The following is a 21594-nucleotide window of genomic DNA, read 5'->3' as shown; positions in this document are numbered from 1 at the left end:
CCCTTGCCTGCAAGCCTGTCCCAGCCCTGGCAATGAGCTGCCGGAGAGCTGCTGCTGACCCAAAGTGACTCATGGCCAGCCTGGGCCTGATTTACCAAAGAGCTTCCCATGCGCCACTCTCACGATGACGTGGGCAGACTGGGGGTGCTCAGGGCTTGAAAACCTCGCCAGATACATAACTGGCAGCGGGAGGATCACCCAGACTAGGGGATCTTCTGGCAGCATAGAGATGGTGTAGTGGTGCCTGTGCCATCCCCTTGTTGCTGTTGAAAGGGTAGTGCCTGGCTTCCTTGCACCTGGCAGTTTCCAGGTACCACTTCAGCCAAGTCAACCCCAAAAGTTGGGGCTTTTGGCAGGTGGCATAATTTAGAGCTTTCAAGGAGTTCAAAATTATAGTGGGTGAACAGCCTGCCATGCAAGTGGCCCATGAATGGGGGAGTGCAGAAGCCAGTTTTGTAATGGGCCCCCTCCCTCAGCCCCTCTATGTAGTCTTCATACTTAGTCAAGGATTTGACCCATTAAATTAAGGGAAGGATTAATTTGGACCATTAGCATATAAAAGGGTTTTATTCTTTCCAGGTGAACAATTTGCTGAAAACCACCTGGGCAGAATCTGCAGGCAAATTTGGAAGAGTTAAACAGTTTAACATCAGAGTAGAATTAAAATCTTTACTTAGATTAATGTGTAATTGTGCCTTTCTACCCCATTCTTTTTATATATAGCCTAAAGTTGCATTCAGAGGCACCAATCGCTGTTGGAGTAGCGCAGAAACCAATGGAAGGCTAACTGATGTATTCAATAGTGTTATCATGGCAGGTTCCAGCTCATTCTATGATTGCTACAAATTACAGGTTCAGCTACTTATTTCTAAATAAATGTATATTTTACAGGCATTTGTTTTCATTAAGAAATACACCCAGCCGTTGTTAAATACAGCTGCATGGACAGCAGAGTATCAACGGTTTAGTTTTGTTTGAGTGTCTGCTTCATACCAACCCTTTATTTGGAAGGATGGTACTCAAGTGAAGGAGTTTTTTCTTTATGGTGGTGATAATGGAAGATGACAGCTATTTTCAGTTTATATTCATTCTTCTATTCCCCTTCTTTCCTTGCCAAAAAGAAAGGAAGGTAGTCTGCTACCCTTCCCTTAATTGTCAAAAATATATAAAACAAAGAGAATTCCCCCCAAAAAGATACTTCAGTTCGAAAACTGCTTTAGAATAACACAAATGAGCTTCCTGTTAACTGTTTTTCTGTTGTCTGATATATTAGGCCTATAATTTGTGATGATTAAAAGAAACTTGATTTATTATTACTCATTTATATAGTAGTAGTACCCAATGACCCTAGTCAAGAGCAGCTCCCCATTGCATTATACAAACATGAAAACATGGGGCTAGATCCACAGAGGTGCTTGGGTACCCTACTGCCTCTTCAAGCACTCAAGTCTGATGTTCTCAGAACTGCTAAGCTGCTGCCTAACCCCATATTTACCTAAAGTCCCATGGCACCTGAGGGTATGCCTGAACTGCAACATAAGCCCGAGCTGTAGCCTAACTGTCCTGTGTCTACTCTGCAGTTATACTAGCCTAGAGCTGGAGGGTCCAAGCTCAGGTTAAGCCAGGACCCAGGGTCTGAGCCCTATTGCTTTGCAGGGTAGATGCAGCCCTGCTTGACTCAGGTCCTGGGAGTCAGTTTGAAGTATCCCATATTTCCATGGGACAACTTCCTTAGTCCTCTGTATCTCAACAATCTACAATCCACACTGTTGAAAATGCAAACCACCTCCTGAGCCCCTCCTTTGCAAATGGCAGCAGCTCAGGTCAGTGCAACCCATTCTTTTCTGGTCATTAAACTAAGCACAGTCAGCCTCCTGAGTTTGAAATGGAGAGTGAACTGATCAAGCCTTTTGCAAAGCAAGCTGCTTCCTGATAGCATGCTGGCGGGGGGGGGGGGGGGGGTTGAGGAGAGGGAAGAGGGATAATAAAGTTTTCCCACAGTGCACTATGGTCCTAGGGATAGAGTTGTCATCACATTTCAGGGGGAGTGGGCACTAGGGACTCCGGGATATGTTTACTCTGGCCTGTGTGCTGCAATGTGGTCACCAGAACCCTAGGTTCAAACATGTATTACAAAAGTCTTAACACAGGGTTAAAATACAATTTAGACACTCAAGGTTAGGGTTCCTTAACATGGGTCATATGGCTCGAGTCCCACTAGCCCTGGGCTTACATTGCAGTGTAAGTGACTACCTATAGGCAAGCTCACAGCAACTTAAATTTTGATGCAGTTGTGTAGCTAACAAGTGCACAGAGCCTTTGCTGAGTCCCCAGCAGTGCTAAGGTGGGATTCTCAAACTAGGTTTTCCCCCACCTGTCCTGTCAATGGGACCTGATCCCATAGGTGTTCTCAGGGCATGCATAATACCTGGTACTTGTTACTAAAGACAGTCAGCTTAGGAATTTTTGGTATATCCCCTGGCCTTATATTTAGAGCACTGTGGGAGACATAGCTGTAAGACTCTGCTTTGCCAGATTTGGAGGAGGGAGTTGAACCCAGGCCTCCCACATCATAAGTGAATGCCCTAGTGCCAAGTCTCATGGGTTTTTTTGGAGTGGGTCTGTCTCAATTTCTTTTGAGCTGTTCCACTTTGGATAAATAATTCACTGATTGCACCCAAGTGAGACTGATTTGGATACTGGTTAGGGCACTCATCTGAGATGTGGATGATCTGGGTACAAGTCTCTGCTCCAAATCAGGCAGAGTAGGGACTTGAACCCAGATCTCCAACATAACTGTCCTAATTTCTGTGCTATCAGCAATGATAGAGTGGTGCTCTAGTTTTTCATGATAGATGTCCGGGTTTTGTCTACTAGGATGTGGACCGAGCTAGCTTAGGTGCCTAATGCCAGAAGAGGGTTCACAGTTGAGTATCCTGAGTGGAAATAGATGTCTCACTCTAGCCTATCAGTCAGATGCCTAGAGGTCCCGATCAATGGCAGTTAAGTCCCTGATATCTGAGAGCTGGGGCCTGAGACCCAGCCTTTCTTTTGCATTTCACTCTGGGCTAGTTTAGGTGGCTTTCTGCTAAGCTTACTGTCTTCTAGGATTTCTTCCTTAGGCTCCTAACTCTATGTGTTGTATGGGGAGCTAAAGTGCCTAGGGGATAGGGATTGCAATGCCTAAATAGATTTGTGGATTTAGCCGATAGTCTCTACCTCTAAGAAAACAAGTGATATACAAGGGTGGTGGAAGAAATATAGTCATATATACAGTTGATATATATTTGTATTTTTAAAAAATATGCTTAATAGAGAATGATAAATTATCCCTATCCTGCCTCTTAATCTGTCATTAGTTGGCTGCTTCCTCATATATATCATAGCCAAAGTGGGTCTTGAGAAAAAATCAAGAGGAGGGTGCAATAGACATACAAGTAGCTCAGACTGAGCATTCCATATGTACTGGACAGTGTGGAAGAAGGCCCAGATATGTTTGTGTGGAAAGCTGACAGATGGGTAAGGTGGGTGGTGTTAATAGTAGCAGAGAATATTATGAGTGAAAAAGATTTTGGAGGAAGAATCAGGATTTCAGCTTGGCCATATAAAGTTTAAGCTGACAGCAAGACATGCAAAAGGAGATGTCAGATATGTTAAGATGCAGGATTGGTTGAAGGAAAACAGGCCAGGAGTGTAAAGGTAGATCTTTGAATCATCATCTTAAAGACAATAGTTGAAACTTTGAGTACTGAGTTCACCTAGATAGTGAATGTAAAGGGAAAAGAGGCTGGCGTGCCGAAGACTGGGAGCATCACAGAGTGATTTAGGTGTTGGAGGACCTACCAAATGAGATAGCAAAGAATCAGTTTGAGAAGTAGGAGAACAAGAGAGGACAGTCAAGAAAGGTAACAGAGCTCAAGGAGGAAGGTGTGATCAAAAGCAGTAAGCAAGTCAGGAAGGGTGAGGTTAGAGTATAGCCCTTGATATTTGACCAGAAAAAGATAGAAACATTGATGAGGGTAATTTTGGTGAAGGGGAGAGGATAAAATCCAGACCAAGGGGAACCAGAATGTTGTTCCAACGGTGGTGGAAGAGAGGAACTTGAGGAAGACATTATAAATTGTTCTTTATTTAGCCGTGACGCAAGATAGTGTAGTTGGAAAAACAGGTGATTTCAAAGTTGGGGGATCTATTGTACATTAATCTTTTCAAATAGAAGTTATATTTCTTTTCCAGATAGTTCTCTGCATTCCTTGGAAATATTTACACCATCTGTCTTTTGTCTTTCAGTTAGTTCCATGTCCCCCTTAATAATGTAGTCTAAAAGAGTCTTAGATTCAAGATTTAAGTCATAGATTCCAAGGCCAGAAGGGACGATTGTAGTCTGCTTTACTACAGGCCATAGAACTTCCCCAAAATCATTCCTTGAGTATATTTTTTAGAAAAACATCCAATCTTGATTTTAACATTCAGTGATGAAGAATCTATCACACCCCTTGGTAAATTGGTCCAGAATCTCAGTACTCTCTGTTAAAAAGTTATGCCTTATTTCTAGTCTGAATTTGTCTAGCTTCAACTTCAGCCATTGGATAAGGTGTGAGGTCAGCTAGTATAGTGCCTATAAACAGATGTAGTGTAAAGGAATGTGCAGGTATTTGGGGCTCCAAATGTAGCCTGTTTATCAAAATCAATTTTACAAAACCTTTTTGTTTTCATGTATTAAGAAATTCTGTGAAAACATGTTTGGTTTTTTTAATGTAAATACTTGTCTGTAGTGTTTGCAACCAGAACATTGAAGCATCTCCCTGTTGTAGGAGACCCATAAACTGAAACTGACTAAGAACGAGAGTGTAACAGTCTGTTTTCATTGTCCAGCACTATATGGAATTAGTTATACCTGTAAAAGTCTCAGTTTCAATAATTTATTAGCAGAACAGGTAAATAACTTATCTGTTGAATCCCAATAATAAGGCGCTGAGTGTTTGGGCTGGCAAAGAGTGAATTTCACTCCGCAGTGTGAAAATGTGCTGAGCTATGCTCAATGTCATTTAATTGTTATAGAATAATTTCCTGTTGTTGTCCTTAGTGGTCAGTTTAAAAACTAGTTGCACTGTTCATAACCTCATCCTTTCCCTCCCAAGCATGAACCCAGTTACAGCATTGTACAGTGAAATAAATGACAAGTTTATATGTTTTTATATTAATCTGTTACTTTATTGCATTTAAAATACAGAATGAAGACAATGTAGACCTAAATCAAACATACAGTTCTTCACTTTCTACATCATCAGAATATTCAACTTCTGTTGACTCTTCTCTCTTATATGCACCATGGTCTACATATGGAGATGATATTAAACAATCTGCTATTTCTCAGATTAGTGTAAAGAACAGGTATGTTATTAAAATAAGTCATCCTGGCAGAATGAGCATCTATTTCTTAAAGGGAATATTTTTTTGTTTGATTTAGGGTAAAACTTTCGAAGGGAGTTTGTCACGCTGTCTGGAGTGGCTCACCACTCTGAGTGCCTATCTCAAGGCAGACCGTCAGAAAACAAGAGCAGACACCCCAGACTGGTGGTATATTCTATTATATTTCACCAAGATAGTAACAAATGTGAACTGGATCACTATACTAGTCTTACCATGGAGTCACCGACAGTCCCCTTAAACTCTCCAGCCTTTCTTGTCATCCAGACAAACTGAATTTAGTGATAATGGTTACATAAACCAAAAATCATACCACATCAGGTTTCTCCCAGTCCCAAAGCACTGGTCGCTTACACCCAGATCAATTGATACTCCAGGTCTCTAGGATCATATAATTATAGGGGTATACAAAATGTAAATGTAATTACAGGGTGTATGTAATGTAATGGCAGACAACCGGTTACAGATAAGTGAATACAATAACATTAGCATCTCTTTTGATTAGCACTCAAGTGAATTAGTTTGATTTCATACTAATATATTTAACACTTTGATATTCACCCACAAGTGAATTGGCCTGTATTGCTTTTCAAAGGTCTTAGGTGCCCAAAGATAGACACTAGTGAGACATTTAAAAGCAAGTAAGCGGGTTAGGTAAGGGTCTGACTCCCTTGTTTTTAAAGGGAATTAGGTACCTGACCTGCTTAGATGCTTTTGAAAGTCCCACCAGGTGCCCATCTGCATCTTTGGGCACCTAAATGTCTGTGAAAATGTGGCTCTTAGGAACTTAGGCCCAGGACAAGGTGCATATTGGCCTCTTTAGGCACTAAGTCCACCATTCAGATGCCATCTAATCTTGTAGGTATCTAAATTTTTGCAAAGGGGCATTGTCAAAGCTGTCTAAGCCCTGACACCACCCCTCAGTTAATAAGCAACTTGGAACCCTAGCTCAAGTCAAAGCCCTGAGGCAGGGTTATCAGACTAGGCAGGGGATTACCTGTCCACCAGTGGAGCCAGATTCTGTAGGTCTGCTCAGGCCTAATTTGAGAACCCAGCCCAAGAGTGTCGAGTCATTTTCGGACCTGATCCAGACCCTAGTCAGTTCCGCTGCCTCCTGCCCATGGGTCAGCATTGGCTGTGTGCCCTGGTGCATTGTTGCATGTGCGTGCTGCTGAGTGAGAGCTGGCTGTGTGCCCTGCCAGCCACTTCCACCTTGCCATACCTGCATGTAGTGGAGTGAGAAGCACTGTGACTCCTCAGCGCAGCACACTTCACAGCAAACACACACCTCAGCGAGTTGGTGGCAGCCAGCAGGACTGGCGTACACAGATACCTCCATGACAACCCCACGGGCTTAAGGAAGAGAGCTGACCCAAGTCTGAGAGGGTCCAGTTGTTTTCCTACCCAACTTGTAATCAGGTCCCATCAGGTTGCAGGGCTCTACTTTGAATAGTTCTAAGTTCTGATACTATCAGATATCATAGCAAGAGGGCCAGATGCAGGCCACCATTAGAGGGGTGAGCAGCACGGTATGTAGGGCAAGTGTATGAGGTATCAGGTGTGAGCAGGAGGTGGAGGGAGAGAAAGAGATGTTGTTTCAATTGCTAGCATAGGTGGTGGGTATAATAGGCCAGGGCAGGACACCAGTTGCAGGTTGGGTGAGAGGAGTTTTTGCTTATTATTATGCTCCATGCAGGTTCTAGGGCAGTTGAGGAGGCAGTATCTGCTATTCAGCATCCTGGGTTCATCAGTAATCTTCCTGGACTCTAGGGAGATTGTTGATGAACCTGGGAAGCTGAGTAACACATACCACCTCCTCAGCTCCCCTGGAACCTGCATGGCAGATATCAAACACTCTTCCAGAAGAGAGAAGAAACAAGAGCTTTTCCCACAGGGCAGTTTGGGGTCTGTGGAGGCATGGTGCAGCTGGGGGCTCAGGGCTCCAGCTGGCCCAGGGCTCCTCTGGCTGAAGGGGGGTGTCTCAGGACTCCAGCTGCAGCAGGGTTGAGGGTGACGGGGCAGAGCCGGGAGCTACCGATGACTGCTAGGGCATGGGCTACCTAAGCAGCTGACCTTGCTTAGCTGCCTAAATCTAGAAGTCTGTTCATAGTTGAGGATCTCAAGTGGATGGAGGCATCAACCTCTGGCTTATCAGCCATGCGCACCAGATCAGTGCCTAAGCCCCTCTTCTCTCCCTGTCCCTCTTCTTGGCATTTCACTCCTGGCTATCTTAGGTGTCTCCCTGCGTAGCTTGCTGGCTTCTGAGGAGCCTTTCCTTTAGGTACCTAAATTAATACAATACAATGCATGGGGTGCCTGAACACCTAGATCCGGGCTGAGAGACTGTATTGGCAAAAAGTACTTTTACACACGCAACTGTTCGTAATTGTAAAAAATAGACTGACATCGATAGACCTCTTAGGTGTTTTATTTTTTTGAATGTAAGACAGTTTGTTTTTGCACACTGAGCCCAATATTGTAAAGTGTTGAGTAACCTCAGTTCCATTGAAGTCATTATGAGTTGAAGGTGTTCAGCAAGTTTCAGGATCAGGCCCTGTGTTAGTACACCCTATTTTTGCTCTACACAACGTAGATACATTTGATTTACAAACCAATTTTAGAATAAAGGAACATAAAGACTGTAAAATGAGTAGTCTCTGGTGGCCATGTTTGAGATTTTCACTGAGCCTTTTAAAGAGAGAATTCAAAGGGGGTAATTATCCAGATGTATATATATTTTTTTTCAGGATTCAGACTGAAAGAAATGACTATGGCAGTGAAACAGACTTATATGGACTTGTATCTAACATCTTGGAAGAACAAGATAAATCACAGCCATATTTTGCTGAGGGGTTAGTATATTGCTGTACATGGACTACTTATTCCCCCCCCCCACCCCCCCCGCAGAAGCATTCCCTTCCTTTTTCAGTTTGCTTGTTTCAATAGCCATTTCTGCATTTACTACTCCTGGGAGGAAGCTTGCAACTTCTATAACCCATTTCAAACCCTACTAAAAGATGGATGAACTTAGTAAAAGCGATACTCATTTTTGACCAGTTATTCAAATACTCCTTTTAGATTTTTCACTTGCTTTGTAGCAAGTGCTGTAAATACCAATTCCTCTTCATGGCATCCTGGAAATGGCTTATGCAAATAGTATAACCATGTCCCATTGAATCCTGCAGCCTTATGCTAATTTTCTGCACCAGAATTGATTTAAATTCCAGGTTAGAATTTTATCTGTTTTTTTTTTATTTCAGTTAAATGAAATGCTCAAAACAAGCAAGTATAATTTTTTATTTTGCTTTTTCAATAAATTATTTTTCATTAATATTTGAAAAGTTGGAGAAAAATCCTACCTGAAAACTGTAGAGCTAAAAGGAATATTTTATGTACTACCTATGCAGAATTTGGTAATTACCTAGCTTTCCAATTAATGCTTCATAGATAGAATAAGGTTAGAAGAAGAGACCAGTATGATGATCTAGTCTGTCTAAGGCCCCCGTCTGAGCGCCTCACAATCTTTAGAGTATTTATCCTTGCCACACTGCTGTGAACGACATATTATTCCCATGTTACAGATGGGGAAACTGAGGCTCAGTGAGAATAAATGACTTGCCAAAGGGCACACAGGACATCTGTGGTGGAGCAGGAAATTGAACACAGATCTCCAGAGTCCTAGACTAGCATCTGAACCACTGCACCATCCTTCCTTTCTGATCTGCATAACAGAGGCCAAAGAATTTTACCCAGTGATTCCTGCATCTAGCTCAATGATGTTTGGTTAAACCTAAGCATATCTTAGAATGAGATTCAACCTTGACTGAAAGACCTCCAAGTGAAGAATTTACATAAAATACAATTAGAAATGGAGCTCTCTTTTCAGTATCAATTTTGTAGTCTTTCTACATGGTTTAATGAGTTTTAGGTGTAATTCTAGTCTTTACAGTCTGCTTATTACTTTATTGATAAAAGTCTTCATTTTTTTCTGTGTTACTTCACATAAGCAGCCAAAGTTAGTGTGCTGGCACATTCACATTCCTTCATTTATGCTCAATGGTTTAATTTGCCTGCAGGAGACAGATACTGTAAAGCGCAAGCACTCCTGAAGATGTAATCAAGATAGTACAGAGAAACCTTATGTTCTGAGTACCAAAAGATGGATTTGGGGTATTGTGGTGGTTTGGGAGTTATTTTGCAAGTTAAAATAAATACAATGGTCATGGAGTATCAGGATCTGTGAGTACTATATTTCCATTTGAGCAGTATCAGATGGTAAATCTTTCTCCAGTGTGATATATGTATATATTGTTGCATAGACACAACCTAGCCCTTTGATGGAATTGTGCATCAGTTGGAAGCAGTCCTTCAGTTTAAAGGGAATGTTCAGTAGATAATAAAAGAGAGATGATGGTCATGATAGTATATTAGGATATGGAATGTATAAAATACAGGGGAAATGGTGGGGCATCTAAGGGAAGAAGAGAGGTGATCTCTCTTTCCTCTGCTCCCTGGGAGGAATACCAAGGACAGAACTATAAATACATGCTTGTTTATCTCTTCTAGGACCAGCTCCTCAAATTTAAAGTCAGTATGGCCTGTGAACACAATCAGATTTGCAGACCACCATGACCTGTTGTCGGAATCAAAAAGGCCTGTAGTTGCAGCTACCTCTCAACAGGTTTTTTATACTGGCGAATCCATATCTGCTGCTGAAAAACCATGCTTGCACAGTGGCAATCTAGCATCACAACAGAAAATAGATGAACTTTATCATGGATTTACTAGCATGGATCTTGAAGAGCAATGGTTGTACCCTTCTAGGAATGATCATGCAAGCTGTTACAACCTGCAGACCAATGAGAATGCTAAAACACCTCCATTACAAAGCTATTCATATATCAAAAACTCTTTTATACCACAAACTGGTTTTTCAGAAGTAATAAAAGAATCAGGAGCAGATACTTATTCATATGGAAGAGATAAAGTGTGTGCCAAAGGGCCTGAAGTGCAGCTACACCAAAAGCGGGCAGAAATGTTTCTTCCACAATTTAACAGATACAGTGAAAATGCAGATTATTGTAGATACCCAGAATATTCTCATCCCAGTAAAGCAAAGCATAATAAGAGTACAAACTTCAGTGTCCAAGATAGTAAAAAATTAACAAATGGAATACCTGAAGTACCAGCTGTGGAAACAGATACCTACACTAAATTATTTCAAGTTAAACCAGCAATTCAGAAAAAAATTGAAGATACAATTCCAGATCAGCAGAACTTTACATTTTCTAAAACTACAGGACTCTTGTCAGAAAACCAGTTTGCAAATGAACCTTCATTTACCACTGACTTTGGGTTAAAATCTGAGTATGGACTAAAATCTCATGCAGCTTGTCCAGGAAGTAGTGATTTTGCAAATGCCACAGAAAAACAACTATTTTCAAAATCTGATCCCCAGAATTCTGAATATTTTAAATCACTGACCTTATTATCAAACTCAGCAACCACTTCAGCAGGCACTAGTGTGAGGCCAACTTGGATGAATATTCAAACTAAAAACAATACTTCTGTCCTGTACCAGAATCCAAGCACCTTGATGAAGTTGAGTAACCATCTGTCTGCTACTCCAAAAGGTTCCAATAATTCTAATGATTTTTCTCAATTGTCATCTTCAAATTTAACTTTAAATAATAACTTGTTTCAGAAATTCTGCCAAGAAAATCCTTCAGCATTTTCTAGTTTTGATTTCGGTTATAATACTGCAGAACGAATTCTGCCTGCTAATCGTATGGAAGGACTAACTAAGATTGGAGAAGAGAGTCTCTTTGAACCAGTTACTGATAAAAAAATTAAGCAGTCAAATGGTTTTTGTGAGAACTATTCAGCTCAATATGGGATCACTGAAAATTTGAACAAACACAACTTCCAAGCTAAGTCACAAAGTGGACATTATGATCCTGAGGAAGGACAAAAACATCTAGATGTATTGCCACAGAACACATACCAGGATCTGTTGGAGTCTCACAGTCACTTTAATAGCCACAGACAGGGAGGTGGAGACAGCAATATTGTCAATAGCCGTGTAAATCGCCCACAGGCTTCCTGCTTTTCAAACAATTATATGATGGGCGATTTAAGACACAATCATAACTTTCAGCAACTTGGTTCTAATGGGTTTCCCTTGCGATCCCTCCATCCATTTGGCCATTCTGTTGTTCCCCCGATGGATTCCTATGATTTGTTTTCTTATGATGATTTAAGTAATTTATATCCTTATTTTAATGATATGATGTATGGTGATGGTTCTTTCTCCGGTTTTGTACCAACATTTGGCTTTCAAAGACCAATTAAAACTCGTAGTGGGCCTGCCAGTGAACTTCATATTAGACTGGAAGAATGTTATGAACAATGGAGAGCATTGGAAAAGGAAAGAAAAAAGGTAATAACCAGACTTATTTATACAAAAGAATTCCTTTGTACTATGACATGACAATCTCTATGTTCTGTAGATAGCAAATTTAAATCTAGACCATTCTTACTGTATTAAGGTTTGAAAGTGATGAAGTCCTAAAATGGGAGTTTAGGGAGGAAATTAGCTTTTTCTGTAAAGTGGACTGAAAACAGGAAATACGAAGTTAAATCTTGATATCTGTGATTATGTGTGTTGCCTGCAGCTTCACAGTTAAGCTTGAATTGAGTTTTGCACTTAAAGCAGGGGTTCACTTCTCTTACATTATATTTTTCAAATATATCTTCACCAAAACTGTGGCACTTACTGTTTGTGTACAGTGAATTTCCAGAGAATTTACAGGTATTTCCATTAATTCGGTTAGGAGTTAATTTTAAAATTGATCCTTTAAGAAATTTAACAACCAGTGTCAAACTTTTTTTTAATCCCTAACGATCTTTATAATGGAATAGAAGACTCTTCAAACTTCTCTTACAGTTAAACTCATGGGAATCTTGGGCACAGGCTGTATTTGAGGACTTATTTAGGATTACAAGTAACTTTTTGTCATTTTTCATAAATAAAATTTTGCCCTTTAGCAAAGGCTGAAGAATAACAATCTTCTATAGAGAAGTCCATAAAGATCTGCCTTCTTTCTAAGGGTATGTCTACACACCATTTAGCTGGGCAGACAGAGCTTTGAACTTATGGCACAGGCTGGAGCTCAGGCTCTGAAGCCCAGTCTCAGCAGTGGGCTGGGCTTCAGAGCCAGAGCTCCAGCCTGAGCCATAACTTAAGTGCTGTCTACACAGCTATATTTAGTGCTAATGCAAGCCCCTGTAGCCTGAACCTGTCGACCTGGGCTGGGAGGCTCACTCTTGCATGCTCCAAAATGCTGTGTAGACATACCTATACTCTGCCATTTCCTCTTGTTCTCAGTGGGATTGAAGCCACAGGCTGTCCCTAGAAAATATGAAACTTTCTCAGTTAACTTGTTCCTCTTCACCGTCTGACACCATAGGGAGCCTCCGTCTTCTGTTAGGGAAGTTTAGCTAGTGGGAAACAATGGGCCTCTGGCCCTGTTGAAAGAGCAGTTCTTCCTGAGTTTTTGTGAAGAAACTCCAGTCTCTTCTGAAAGAAAAACTCCGTTATGAAAAATATTGATTAAAAACTATCATTAATCCCAAATATTTATTTTCAAAATCTCATTGTTGCACAGATTTGCTAAAGGGCAGGAGGGAGGACGAACTTGTGTGTGTGTTTGAGAGACAGACAGAGGGAGCAATGTATCTGTGCATGTGCAGAGGGGGAATGCTGTAAGTCCAAGAGGAAGAGGGAAACTAAGCTTGTGTGTCTGCAGAACAGTATAGAGAGGCTCAAGAGGTAGGGGAAATTTGGTGAAACAAAGCAACTGTAAACCTAGTTTATCTGGCCAGTACACTCTGTCTGCATTGTGCTGCTCCAGAGCGGCATAAAATAGCCACAATGTATTAGTGAATCTGGTCATAAAAGTTAAAAATAACAACAACAACTTGGTTTGAAAAATTTCATATTTTAAAATCATTAAAATATCATGGTAATGTTCTCTCTGAGTGTTTTAATATTCATATATGAAATTTTGAAGTAAAAAATAAGGAAATTCCAGACAAAAATTGTTAAAATGGAATTAAGGTTGAGAATACATACAATTAATTCAAGATAAAGTACATTGCAGGGATGTTGTTATCCAGAAACCAACCATTTGAGGCAAGGTTTAAACTTTAAAAAATCCAAACAGGAAATGCAGTTATGGCACCCAGTAATCTTTACTCTGTCCTATCGTGACACCATTAATTTAATCTGGGACCACAAACATTAAAACACCTTAATCCTACAGTTATTGCACGGTGCCTGTGCAAGGAAGAGTTAAGAAAGTGACTAATTCTGCACTTTTGTACCTTAAGTTTAACCTTACTTCTTGAATTTCTTTGTTGAAAACACCTGCCTAGGGGATAATTGCAACATCCCTCTAATGTATTTTATCTAAAATTATTGATATATACTCTAACCTTAGCTCTATCTTGAAGTATTTATTTTGTCTGGAAATTAATTTAATCAATATTAAAATATACATGAATCCGCCATATCCATTCGATCAAAAGAAAATGCAGTTATGAAAATGGTTCTTGATACTGTGATGCATACTGTTGGCAAAACTAGTGTCCAGTGCTCATAGTTTGAAGATACAAATTTTACCGTGAGAGCTAGATCCACAAAGGGATTTTGACATCTAAGTTCAAAGTTTAGATCCTCAAAACCCAGCTCAGTTGCTGCCTAACCCTGTAGGTGCCTATGTTTCTGCCAGTAAAGTCCCCCTGGCACTTAAATATTGGGACAGAGAATGACTCTCTCTACAGCCAGTGTTCAGAGTGGTCACTTGGGAGACCCAGATTCTAGCCCCTGCTCCTATGAATATTTAAGTATTTTATACAGTGTGGAACAGCTTTAAAAGGAGAGACTGAGAGGGCCCACCTCAGAATATCCTATAGTGTGGTGGTCAAGGCACTTTCACCTAGGAGGTGGGAGACCTGGGTTCAAGTTCAAATTTTGGAATTAGGCAGAGTGGGGACTTTAGCCTGGATTTCCAGCATTCTGGAGGAGTGCCCTAACTACTAGATTATAAGACTGGGTATGACAACAAACACCTTCTCCTCATTCTTTTTGGGAGAAAGGGCTGACCTAGCTTAGGTGTCTAACACAGGAGAGTATTAGGTACCACCCTAGAGTTAGGTACCTAACTCCCTTTAAGGGGAAGGGATTAGACCCCACCCCTCTTCTTGGCATATCCTGCTAGCTAGTTTAGGCAGCTCTCCGATCAGCTTGCTGGCTTCTGTGAATTCCAAATTAAACTATACTGGGAGGAGTGGTAGATACGGTGGAGGGTAGGGGTAGGATACAGACCGACCTAGACAAATTAGAGGATTGGGCCAAAAGAAATCTGATGAGGATCAACAAGGACAAGTGCAGACTAGGGACTGAGTGGCTAGGCAGCAGTTCTACAGAAAAGGACCTAGGGATTACCGTGGATGAGAAGCTGGATGTGAGTCAACAGTGTGCCCTTGTTGCCAGGAAGGCTAATGGCATTTTGAGCTGTATAAGTAGGAGCATTGCCAGCAGATCAAGGGACGTGATCATTCCCCTCTATTCAGCATTGGTGAGGCCTCATCTGGAGTACTGTGTCCAGTTTTGGGCCTCACACTACAAGAAAGATGCGGAGAAATTGGAGAGAGTCCAGTGGAGGGCAAGAAAAATGATTGGAGGGTTGGTGCACATGACTTATGAGGAGAGGCTGAGGGAACTGGGGTTATTCAATCTGCAGAAGAGAAGACTGAGATGGGACTTGATAGCTGCTTTCAACTGCCTGAAAGGAGGTTCCAAAGAGGATGGATTGAGACTGTTCTCAGTGGTAGTAGATGACAGAACAAGGAGTAATGGTCTCAAGTTATAGTGGGGGAGGTTTAGGTTGGATATTAAAAAAAACTTTTTCACTAGGAGGGTGGTGAAGCACTGGAATGGGTTGCTTAGGAAGGTGGTGGAATCTCCTTCCTTAGAGGTTTTTAAGGTCAGGCTTGACAGAGCCCTGGCTGGAATGATTTAGTTGGGGATTGGTCCTGCTGTGAGCAAGGGGTTGGACTAGATGACCTCCTGAGGTCTTCCCAACCCTGATATTCTGTGATTCATTCTTAGGAATTTAATTCCCCATGCATTGTACAGGGAGCCCAGGTGTCTATCTCAGAGCTGTGGATTCCACTAGTAACAGGGCACCTAAATATTAGAAATTGCAATCTTGAGTCCTGTTTGTGGAACTAACCCTCAATACTTAGTTTAAAAACAGTCATTCTAGAAGTTCCTTTGAAGTGGATGTGCAGCTTATTCCCTTTAAATGACAGAGGATTGCCAAATCCACTTTGGGAGCTAGTGATCTGGTGTTAAGTGTCTGCTCAATGAGCAGACTGAATGCTAGCCCAAACTAGCAGTTTTCAAGCCACATGATTTCTACAACTATATGCATTTCAGCACCTACTTTTTTTTAAAGAATTTTTAGGAGAAAAGCTTCCTGGGGGAAAGATACCACTCTTACAATCCGATAGCTTATTATTGTTCCCTGTAAGAATAATTAGACAACACACTTCATTAACATCACAAGAAAACGAAGTCCTATTTTTTCTCAGACTGAATCTGCTCTTGCCAAGAACTACCCAGGGAAAAAGGTTTCCAGTACTAACAACACTCCAATTCCAAGGTTGACCTCAAACCCATCAAGAGTTGATCGCTTAATTGTGGATCAGCTACGTGAACAAGCCAGAGTGAGTTGACTAGTAATACATAATTTTATGCCATTTAGATTATTTATATACTTGTCATAAGTGGAAGTCCTCATGAAACGTGTATTCTTTACAATTAAGTAAAGTTAGAAAGGATATCTTGAAATGAACTCAAACTACAAAACTCAAACATAAACTTAAGAAGCGGCAACACTTCTGTTCTCCTATCCCTTTGAATTATTACTGTGGAATGTTTCCCACTGTCCCTAGCAACTGATTTTATTTACCCTTTGTGTGAAGGTGTTCTCCCCCAGTTCCTTAAATTACCTCTACCTTCCTCACATTTATGTTATGTCCTAATCTTTGACTCTCCCATCCCCAGCTTACCACTGTAAGTTCTGTCACCTATATGAATCCCTTTCATAATTTTAGGTCACTTTAGATTCATCATTACAAAAAAGCCTAAATCCTTTAATATCTAGCATAATTTAGATTCTTCAGGTTTGGTATCATTGTCCTGCACTACATCCTTTCCCAAAGACTGCCAGGTTAGCACACAGCATTCCAATTTAAGTCTGAATCCTACTGGAGTGGTATCACCCTTTTTCATACTTTATTCTGCTAATGAAACTTAGTACTGTGTTTACTATTTTTACTTCTGTTGTGTAATGGGATTATTAGAAAATGTTACTAGATAACGGCCATAGCCAAATGTTCTCCTTTTCTTCATTTCAAGAAATAAAACTGACTTTAAAGTATACTATTACCGTTTTACAGTTTCATACCCCAGAATGTTCTGGAGTAGTATCACTCAATTCCCCTGACATAACACTGTAGTGTCCAGTGGGGTGGAACATGGTGCATCTATTTATAGACAGATTTACAGCCCAACTGCCCAACAATTTAGGATATGAAGGGAATTAAATAGAGGAAAAGTATAGGTGGACCGCATGTAAATGCCCATCTTGGGACTTTACTAGGACACCAGGATCAATAAATAGAAGTCAGCCATCCTACAGTCTGGTTGGGTTGCTCATGTTTCGATAGTAGGTTTGCTTCTTGTTTTAAACTGCCAGAAGTCATTAGAAAATAAGCTCAAATACTTAAAATAACAAACTGTGTGATGCTTAAAGGTTTCATATATGTATGCATGACAATTAAAAATACAGTGGTTGTGCTGGAATAAGGGATAAGAACATTTGTAGAGGGTTAGGGGGCTGAAAAATCATTGAATAAGAATAATAGATGCTGAATGGATAGGCAGGTGTTCTGCAGCTGGTGAGTGGACAGGGACTGAACCAAGGGCATCAGAAGTATCCCAACAATAGGGGGTCACCAGTGCCCGAACTGTGGCCCCACCCCCCAGCACTGCCCTTGCACTGCCTCGAGGCCTTGCACCTTCTCCGTGAACCCCTCTTGCACTGCCTCTTCCCCTGAGATCCTGTCTCCTCCTCCATCGCTCGTCCTTATGGCAAGTAAAAAGTGGGAGTACCCTGGCCCCTTGGCCCTTGCTGTTGTGGCACTTCTGGATTGAACATAGCTAAGAATTGAGAGCAAGCAGTGTGTAATTGATAGTGACTGGTTGGAAGGACTGCAGGCGATGGTTTCTGCCTTCGTTTTGTTTTGGTTTTTTTTAAATTAACTGACAAGATGTATGCTTCCCCTACTCTCTTACCGTTATGTGTTCTTGTCTTTTTAGATTGAGCTTTTTGGGGGTGGGGACCAGGACTCCTGTGTTTGGAAAACATTTAACATATAATAGGTGCTACCAAAATTGAAATAATAAAGGAAGGGTACTGGGGTTTTTTTGTTTTTGTTTTTTAAGGAGAATGCTCTTTACCCTCAGACTTGCTGATCGGTGATGGAAAGCACAAAGCGTAATTGACAGTTTTGTAAAACTCTATAATCGAAGTGTGGTAAGGAGCTTCTTCCACAACAGAGGGATTTTTCCAGCTTTGTTCCACATTTCAAAGGTGGATGCGGGAGACATGTTTGAGATTTTCAAAAAATTGTACAGGGGTTTTAGCATACTTATCTCTTCAATTACTAACGGAAGAAATATTGCTAAGTAGTCCACACTGTCCTAAAAATCAATTGTTTTAAAACAAATTTCAGCCTTGATGCTTTACTAACATGGTTCTTAGTCCTAAAGTATGTCTTCTCAGCTATAGCAGTAAGTTCTCAGGGAAGCTTAACAACTGTGCTTAACAGGCGCTCGCATTCAGCTTGGGAGATGGAGGGGGGGGAATCCAAGCTTGTATCTACTCCAAAGTGTGGAATGAAGGCAAAGGCTAAGATTTTCAAAAGTGACTGGTAATTTTGGGTGCCTGATTTGAGACTCTGTATAAGAGACTGACTTTTGGAAAATGGTGAGCACCCACTTTCTGAAAATCAGTCCCTTTTTAAAGGTATCCCAGTTTGTATACACAAACATTAAGGCACCCAAAATCACTGGTTAATTTTGGAAATCTTGGCTGAAAAGCCCATCAGTACTGTATTTTTGTTTCTATCCCCAAACCAAGCACTGTTTGGCTTCTTGTTTGGAGAAGATAAAATTAGAGGTAAGGATTTTACCTATTTTCAAAGCACAACATTTTCTACTTCAGTTTAATTTTCACTTAAGTCTAGATGAAGACAACATGATCAATAACAGATATAAAATGTTCATTAGGTCGTGACTTTACTTGGAAAAATGGAACGTCTTCGCAGTTCTCCCCTTCATGCTAATATCTCCACTGCTCTTGATAAACATCTGGAGGTAATTCATATAGTGCAGTCACGTAGAAAGGATGAAATTGTAAATGTTTCAAATCGGCAAAGGCAAGGAGCTCCGAGATGCCAAGATGACAGAGGTATAAATGTCCTTCTGCAGTCTCCTGTTGTAGCAGAATAAGTCTAAATCTATCGTAATTCCATAATAATAGGAAATAATGCTTTATTTTTTAATTTTTATTGTGAGACTTTGATTTGAGCTTCTGACTCAGGAAAAATGGTAGAATTTTTCTATGGTTTAAACTGATCTCTTTTAGCTAGGAATGTAGAGTAAAATTTTTGAACAGTCGGTAAATGTAATTAACCAATTTATAAGAGGTCAGCAGGAGGTAGATTTAAGTAGCGAGTTCATGCAGCTAAGCAAGAGGTTTCTATATTGAACTCATCACTCTAGTACCAGAGGCCCAGTTTCCAAGGTATTTAGGCATCAGGAGTTAGGTGCCAAAGTACCTTTGAGCATCTGGGTCTAAGGGCCAAAAATCATTTGTGCCACTCCCACTTGCTGATTTTAAGGTGCTGTATTGATAGACGCAAAAGGAAGTCCCAACCCATCCTCATAGGGCAGCAATACAGGGTTCTGAGTGTTCTTCAGGAGTTCATCTAATCACAGTGAAAAACATTTCTCAAATGGTGTTTTAATATTAACACTATTTAGTGGACGTGTAATACTATTTTCTTCTCCACAGATGTTTTTGCCCTCGCTTTGGCAATTAAAGAGATGAGTGTAGCAACACGCAAAGCACGTACTACCCTTTGGTGTGCACTTCAGATGACCTTACCAAAAACTACCACTATAGCTGCACAAGTAGATGTGGAGAAAGCTTTTCAGGAGATGGTACAGTCTGAAGATAAAGCGTGTGAAAATGTGAACAGCAGCAACCTCTTGAATCAGAGAGGTGAAACAAACAAACAAACACTAATGAAGTGTTAACCCATGCAAGAGTAAAATTTGCGGTGTGGGTTTGGCAAGACACAGTGTAAATGAACTCTTAAGCTTGAGAAATTGATTGATTTTTCTTCCAAATTTAAAGTTAATACCTGAATGAAGCAAGTTCAGTTTCTCCAAAAAAAACTAAAATAAAACAAAAATAAAAGTCCAATTTCTAACTAACTGGAGACTAACCAGACCAACTCACTGAACTAACAGGGTGTATTATCAGCTTCAGCAATACATTAACTTGTCAGATTTGTTAGTTTAAGTAATGTGATTATTTTTAACTGCCATTCTGCAGTGCAGGTAAGCACCAGTGTGAAATTCTTCTAAGTGATAAGTTTCTTTTAGGTTTGCCTTAGTAAACATGTTTTCAAATAATGAATCTCAGTGACTGTAACCCACCATAGGCTGCAGTCTAGTAACAGACAAGTTTTGATTGTGATGTAAAAACGTTTTCCTTATCAAACTAATACCTGGAAACAGGAGGAAAGCAATGCTAAACATACCCAGTATTAATGTAAAAATGAAATATTTAAAATATTGACATATTTATGAATCTGAAATTTTAGAATCTAAATTTATGAAAGGAAATGCACCAGATTCTCCTAAATTAGTGATATTATAAAACTGCCATTGTGAAACCATGCAATGTAGTGAAGGTAAAACTTGTTCAAATCATTTGTGCATATTCTTTAAAAAAAATTATCTCTGTTTTAAAATATTTAAGTGTAATCAAAACATTACATTTACACAATCAGAATCTTAAAAAGCTGCAAAGCAACGGAAATAATGAGTATTGTTTTTATACCCTTGGCTTAATACTTTTAAAGAGGGTATCACGAGGTTCTGAAATGTATTTTTTTTTAAAGTTACTCTTTAGCTAGTTTGGTTTGAGATTGGTTAGTGTATATTTTGTTAAATTTATTGGTTTGCTTCTGTATTTTTGAAAGCTATTGCATGGTTGGCTTTTTCTGTGTTCCTTATCTCAGTATCTTTGTACTGAACGTGAATAATTTATTCATTAATATGAAAGGTTGATATTATGTGGCTCAGGAGATCTTGGGTTTTAACAAGTCTAGCATGGAGTTAAACTATAATGTGTGGATTAAATTTATTGAGCTATCCTTGGCTAGATACACTGATAGTAACAGTGTTCTTCGTAGTTTTAGAAATCCTGGTACGCAAAAAGTGTAATCACACCACATAAATTGTCTTTGGATGACGTGAGAGAGAAACTGATTGAGAACGCAGGATAAACTGTAGTAGAACTATTCTGATCATTGATATGACTTACAGTACTGCCAAAATTAATTGCATGGGGCAGCAAAATATAATACAACATCATACCACAGTAGTCACTGCACAAAGACTGGTTAAGTTTGACGTAAGACATGTTGAATGTTATGAAACAAATATTGTACTGAATTTAGTCTGCTAAGAAATAAAGTAGCTTTCGTTGAAAAGTGTTGTTTTACTCTGCATGTGCGTATTTGAACATGTTTTAGTGAATTAGACTCTTTATGTGCATGTTGATATAATGAAGGCTAATTTTATATTCTCATCAGGAAATGAGATAACTGAACTATGTTGAAAGGGGCGATGACAGTAAAATTACAGTACTAAAAGAATGTCAGCATTGTAATCAGTTTAAATATACCATAGAGAACTAAACATTTTTGCAATGGATCATAAGGGTATTTTAATTG

The 21594-nt window shown here is 40.0% G+C and overlaps 1 protein-coding gene across 4 annotated transcripts; it reads left to right on the top strand.

Moving 5' to 3' along the window:
• Nucleotides 1-727: 727 nt before the first annotated feature.
• MEIOC (meiosis specific with coiled-coil domain) lies at nucleotides 728-21351 on the top strand. 4 transcript variants are annotated; one of them, XM_050934912.1, is made up of 7 exons: nucleotides 1780-1823; nucleotides 5234-5394; nucleotides 8178-8282; nucleotides 9997-11869; nucleotides 16090-16224; nucleotides 18854-19034; nucleotides 19641-21351. In XM_050934912.1, the coding sequence occupies exons 1-7, from the start codon at nucleotides 1809-1811 to the stop codon at nucleotides 19883-19885; spliced, it is 2715 nt and encodes a 904-aa protein (XP_050790869.1). In that variant the 5' UTR covers nucleotides 1780-1808; the 3' UTR covers nucleotides 19886-21351. The 4 variants fall into 4 exon arrangements, with proteins under 4 accessions (XP_050790870.1, XP_050790872.1, XP_050790869.1 ...); XM_050934913.1 differs by lacking the exons at nucleotides 1780-1823; nucleotides 16090-16224 and adding an exon at nucleotides 728-852; XM_050934915.1 differs by lacking the exons at nucleotides 1780-1823; nucleotides 16090-16224; nucleotides 18854-19034 and adding an exon at nucleotides 728-852 and having other exon boundaries at nucleotides 19641-19761.
• The last annotated feature ends 243 nt before the right edge of the window (nucleotides 21352-21594 follow it).

The sequence above is a fragment of the Gopherus flavomarginatus genome, chromosome 25 (genome assembly GCF_025201925.1).
Source record: "Gopherus flavomarginatus isolate rGopFla2 chromosome 25, rGopFla2.mat.asm, whole genome shotgun sequence".
Classification (NCBI taxonomy): domain Eukaryota; kingdom Metazoa; phylum Chordata; order Testudines; family Testudinidae; genus Gopherus; species Gopherus flavomarginatus.
The sequence above is the reverse complement of the archived record's forward strand: the minus strand, read 5'-3'. Positions and strand labels throughout refer to the sequence as shown.

Coding starts and splice junctions, on each gene's coding strand:
- MEIOC (XM_050934912.1), top strand. Junction 8,283..9,996: donor CAGCCATATTTTGCTGAGGG/GTTAGTATATTG, acceptor TATCTCTTCTAG/GACCAGCTCCTCAAATTTAA. Junction 19,035..19,640: donor GAGATGCCAAGATGACAGAG/GTATAAATGTCC, acceptor TCTTCTCCACAG/ATGTTTTTGCCCTCGCTTTG.